The sequence below is a fragment of the Glossina fuscipes genome, unplaced genomic scaffold (assembly GCF_014805625.2).
Source record: "Glossina fuscipes isolate IAEA_lab_2018 unplaced genomic scaffold, Yale_Gfus_2 59, whole genome shotgun sequence".
In the NCBI taxonomy this organism is placed as follows: Eukaryota; Metazoa; Arthropoda; class Insecta; order Diptera; family Glossinidae; genus Glossina; species Glossina fuscipes.
Window position 1 is genome coordinate 4,610,003 of NW_023998431.1, and position 6,162 is coordinate 4,616,164.

Below are 6,162 nucleotides of genomic sequence, written 5' to 3' on the forward strand. Positions count from 1 at the left end.
AACAGCAGCAGCAGCAGCAACAGCAAAGCGAAAAAAGTCCACCAACTACATCGGGTCAAGCTCAACAACAACAACAACAACAACAACAACAACAGCAACAGCAGCAGCAGCAACTAGACCAACAACAGTATCAGCAGCAACAGCAACAGCAACAACACGAACAACAACAACAACAAATTAGCCAACAAGCCCCACAAATCCAACAATCGATTTGTGGCAGCATTAGTGCTCCCACGCCCATTATACCGACACCACCTGAACGCGGTTTACCGCCAGCTTTCCGCAGCCGTTCTATAGAGCGTGAAATACTATACGAACGCAAACGGTATTCGGCCCCGGAGACAGCCGAATCTAAGGTAACTCCCTGCCAGAAACTCTAAATATAATCGTGCGCTTTTCCTTTGCCAGTAAAAGCTCAAGCAAAATAAACTAATCAACGCTTGAACTGACTTTGCAAAGCAAGTTAAAGTCTCTAGTTAATCTGATTTCTTGCTTCCACAATTAAAGTCCGAATAAAATGACAGCTCGTTTTATTTTTTAGGTCAACCTTTGATTACTCTCTGCAAGATTGATTTGCATTATTTACGTACAATTCTGTGAAAAGCAATTTAAAGGCCAGCGTCATGCTTCTATTTCAGCACTAAAGTGTAAATAATCTATAAATGTCTACCATAATTAGGGTAAAATTTCTAGTTTTAATGCAAACTGGATTTGCTTTACATTTCAAGTTCCTTTAATGTTTTGGCGAGAGAACGCTCGTTCGGTTTACGTAATGAGTGTGGCAAACGCAATGAATCGGATGCAAATTTTCAGATGCATACATTTGGTGTTAAGAGAGAGTAAAGATGCAAACCAAATTAACTGGAAATGTTGCCGACAGTCAAGGGCGACTCCATGATGTCCTACACCATTACTTTTCTTATAAGTTATCAGAAATTGGATTTCCTTCTTCTATAACGATTCACTTTTCATGGGATCCACTTAATTGAAAAGGAGTCCAAAGTAGATCCGTATGTTGCAAAATTTACTTTAGTAAATTATATATCAAATTACTATGATAGATCAAAGCTTTTTTCAATATGCAGATCCACTTTTTGCAAGAAAGTTTGGACGAGAGGATGTACAGCAAATGGTTGTCTTCCGTTAAAATATTTTGTATGTAGATATACGGTTTTTCGAATAACACTGACTTTTGAAAAATATTTTTTTTAAAAATACATTGATATGTGGCGAGTAATTCACTCGCCTTTCACTAACATCCATCCAATCCTTGTACCAGCACCTATTAAAATACCGATCTTTACCAAAATTTCATGAAAAATTCGATTTGTAAATTGCAAGCTGAATACATACAGCACATGGATAGGCGGGTAGACAAGAAGACGACGCTGAAAACGATATTGAACAATAAATTCCTCGTCCCACCTTTAGAACAATATGGATGTGTGTAAAAGTCTTACCTATCGCTCTTGGCGGTGCTACCTTTCAGGCGAATGTGCACAAACATTACGCCTTTTTGTTCTTTTGCTTGCAACTCTTCCTGAGCATTAGCACGCTTAATGGTGGATAGGAGACGTACACTGGTTAGTTGGTTATTTGAAAAAAAGAAAAAAAAAATCGTTTTTCACACAATAGATGCAACGACCGATCCATAAACCGAATAGAGGCAGGTTATTATTAGCAAACCAACATCTGACACTAGCTAATGGCATAAGGATGATATTGAGTAAAATTGTCTTTCGGTTTTTTTTATTTTTTTTTTTACATGGTTTTGCACTTTATTTTGATAGGCGTTTACATACTTTTTCAGAAAGCGCTAAGCACGACACCATCACCGCAGGCTATAGCTGGACCGCCGCCTCCTACACCTTCGGTGGTGGCGGGCCCGCCGGCAACAGCAGCAGCTGCTACAGCTGCTATAATACCAATTTTACCACTGGGAGTTGCCACGCTACGTGATGACTCCACAGAATCCGACCAATCCGTGACCTGTTCACAGGCCCAGCCAGATGCCTATCATCGCATTATGTAAGTAAAACATATCTTTCTTTACCCTTTAATTTAAAAACAAACTCTAAAAGTCTTCTGCTTAAAATCAACTCTTTTTTTTTTTTGGAAAATTTAAGGTGAAAAGTAAAAAATGAAACAAAAACGAAAAGGAGCAAATTGCAGCATTCTAATAAAATATGCTCTTTCCAAATTGAATTTAAATTAAACAAAAAAAAAAACCCGACCTGAATTGCAATCAAGTTTCCTTAGGTAAAACTTGATCCTTTCATATCTGAATTCAATGCCTACCGTTTGTAGGCGAAGCCAACCAACTAAATACATGCATTTTCACTCTTGAATAGCACGCTCTTCGTATTATTTATGTATATGTGTATAGTTTTTATTGCTTCTATTTGATACATTGCGGTGTATTTACATATTTTCAACTTGAAATATGATAAAAAGCATTACTGTCACAGCCTCTCTAACTTTAGGTATATATTAATAAAATTTTTTAGAATAATACAAAAAACATGTGAGAAGAGAATGAAGCAAAATATAATAAATATGCCACTCAGTACTTATTATATTATATACTACGACGATTGCACCAGCATAATGTTTATCATCATTACTGTCGTCCATCGTCATCAACGTACGAATTGCAATCATTTAACAAATTATATACGTCATCAAATATGCTCTACTTTTTACTGAGGTCACCCCCTTTTATTTTTTCAACTTATATACGCATGCATGTACATACACATCCAAGTTTAGATAATATATATAATTTTGTTCTCGCATTCGGATTCTCAAAGGAATGTGTGTATGCGTCTGTGTATGTGTGTGTGTGGGTGTGTGAAAAATTAAAATTTATTTTGAGGTCCTTCTTCCTTTTCCTGTTTTTTTTTTTTAATTCGATTTCAGAATTTCATTTTATTGTCGGTTTTCTGACTGACTTGGCTAAGAATCTCTTAATAAAATGGGATCCGTACAAAAATAAACAAACCGTAGCATTTTGAGGAATCCAAAACGTAAACCTATTCGGCTAAAGAGAATGTGGAGCATAGATACTACGAGAGCGGCCATTAGAAGAGAAAGATGAGAAAGCTTAACCATTTAAATTGTGATTTCTGCACATATGTGTTTTATTAAAGCTTTAAATAAAGAAGAAATTAAGCTTTTATTCGAAACTTCTGCAAAAAATTCAGTTACGATTTAAACTTAAACAAACACGAAAGTAATACGCTATCCATAAAAGGAATTTGGAACTTCCTTCTACTAATGATGGTCGTATCAGTTCACTAATTATACATGAAATTAATATATATTTTTTTACTCCTTTCGCCGGAAAGCTCACCGCAAGGACTTAAAACGAATATATAAAATTTCATACTTGATCTCATTATTATGATTGTCGATAGGAAAGTAACGAAATCGTATTACGATATAATGCATTAGCGGTTTTTAAACTTTAGAAAGTTAGTTATGCTTAGCTAAAAAAGCTAAATAGGACTTAATTTTTAATAAAAAAAAAAAAAAAAATCACTTTAACTTAGATAGCTATGACAAAAATAATAAAAAAGTCTCCGAATGCCGGTTTTTACTTGTATTAAAAAAAATCTGAAGCCAAAATCGCTTACTACTACTATTATAAACTGAGAGCAGCAAGCCTCAGAAGCAGTAAGCCTCAGCTCTATTGCTTAGCAGATCATGTAAACAAAATATGTGAACATTGAAAAGAATATATGTTAAGGCAAACATTTTTCTGAAATTCATTAGAAATTTTCCTCTCAGAGATTACCGTTAAATAGCTAAAAAACAATTACAGAAAAATACTACGTAAGTCAACAGTTAGGTAGGAATCGTAAGCGATGATTTTATAGAATTAGCAAAATCACGGATGTGTTTCTATAATCGTCAATATTCACATACAGAAGTCATTCCATTTCCTATGCTTACTTTGATTTGATAGGCTGATCTAAAAAAATTTGTAACCACCAGACATCTCTTACTTAGATAAACAAAGTAAACAAGCTGAAAGTACTTCCATGACATGGCTGTAGAAACATGACAAATAAAATAAAAAAATCGTTGGAAGATGTATGATATAGAATATAGGATGTACGTTTGTACGGATGTATATGACACCCAGAGGATGTTAAGATAGACCTATTTTGCATTGCAACAATCGAGTCAATGTCACTTTGTCTGTCTGTCCATCATGTTTATGTAGAAATTTTGAAGATATTTTAATGAAATAGGATACGCTGACATGTTTTGGGACGAGTACTACTAAAAATAGATTGAGCCGAGCCGATTTTTTCGGACGTTTCCCAAATGTTTCCGATATTATGAAAATCCCGTTATATGAAAAGATATTGCAATTTCCTAAACCTTACCACACAAATGGTTAAATATAACTAAGTTCTCCATATTGAATTGATGCCAAAAATTCCTATTGGATAGGTCCATTTTTGGAACCTTTGCTAATCTAATCGTTCCCACAAAAAGGCAAGCTTTCACGTGTCAAAACGATCTAATACTTCACATTTCGTATAATAGTAATTTGGCCTACAAATTAATTGTGTCAAATTTGGATTACTTAGGCCAATGGTTTGGCTCCACCCCACCCCAAATAAAAAATATCAATTAAAAGTAAGTCTTTATATGGCACAAAGTTATAGTGTTTGGTTTCTTATGGCAAAAGGAAATGACAAAGTGTATTAGGCAAAATGGTGATGACAATGTGATGGTGATGTGTACCGACAGTTTGAAAATGGCGCGCAATTTAAATTGACATATTTGTCTGAAAGCTCGTTTATATGAATGTACATGAATATGTATTGTAAATCAACATGAGTAGCGAAGTTCATTTAAAGCTATCGATCTCGCTGTTTTTTTTTTTTTTTTTTGAAATGAAGAAAAATCTGAAGCTAATAGTTGTAGGGACTCGTTTACTTGCTATAGCTTACTCGCGAATCTACTACGCCTTATCATTTAAGCATTTTCTGAAAATGTGGTAAAAGTTCAACAAGATAAGATAATTCATTCTATTTGTGGTTTACGTCTTTAGTAAAAACGCACCTTTACATTCTCGCCTTAATATAGCACATTTTACCATGAAGTAAAGAAAAATCCACAAAATAATTGAAAAAATTAAAAAACACAATATTTGCAAATACGCATAAATATATGAAGCAAACTACAGCTACAGCTGTAGCGCACAAAATGGAGAGAACTAAGAACACTCACGAGACGCGGAAAGCTTGATTATGCTTTGCTGAAAGCTAACTAAAGCCCTTTAAATTATATCAAGGAAAGTTTTTTTTTGTACTATACTCTGTACACTGAAAATTTTCCTCAACTATATAATGCTAAACAGATCTATATTTATGTTATTATAAGCGTATGATCCTTGATGATTAATGTTTATGTCTATTAATTTTTTCAATTTCTCTAATCGTTTTGTTTACCTCTCTGTACCGCACAATTGTAACATAAATCTTAGCAGAGACATCAATCGGCCTGAAAATGATTTTTCAGTTAGCAAAGACAAAAATTCGGTATACACGCGATGGGCGATGGGATGCAAGGTGGGCTAATTTTATGCCGGTCACGCTGCTAATATTTTCTATATACTACGCTACTTTACGACTACGTGCATTCCATTACATTGTCTTAAGAATCAGTTTAACCTCTAAATATGTTTTGTTAAATTCGCAAATTCGCATTTTGTTTGCTCTTTAAGTATGTTTTGTTATGGCAATGGCTTCCCACGCGTTGCATATTTGTGTGTAAACTATATACGTGAAGCAACAGTCATGCAACAGTATGTTTACAGCTACTAAATATGTTAAGTTTACATTTATAATTGTTTTCGTGTGTTTTCAAAGAGTATCACACGGTTCGTATACATCGTTGAAAGTATTGGTGTTTCTTTTTCAATTTACAATTTCATCACAATTCTCGAGACGAATAAAAAAAGTATTTCTGGGTGTATAGTCAGATATTTTTTTTGATCCATCTACGAATTAAAGCGTTGATTAGGCAGATCGTTCTGCTTTCATCAAAATGAACGGTCCAATCATCATGTCCGGTCATCAGGTCATGTGATGAAAGGGGTGTATACATTATCTAAATTTCCAAACATTTCGTTCATTCGTCGAG

General features: G+C 34.4%; 1 protein-coding gene across 1 annotated transcript in view; it reads left to right on the forward strand.

Moving 5' to 3' along the window:
- Positions 1-2,228, forward strand: part of LOC119637437 (transcription factor SPT20 homolog) — a 30,788-nt gene extending 28,560 nt beyond the window's left edge. Inside the window, exons 5-6 of the mRNA XM_038033457.1 lie at positions 1-356; positions 1,811-2,228. Coding sequence (XP_037889385.1) covers positions 1-356; positions 1,811-2,032 — 578 coding nt within the window. The 3' untranslated portion in view covers positions 2,033-2,228. The remainder of the gene's footprint in view (positions 357-1,810) is intronic.
- Positions 2,229-6,162: the final 3,934 nt, after the last annotated feature.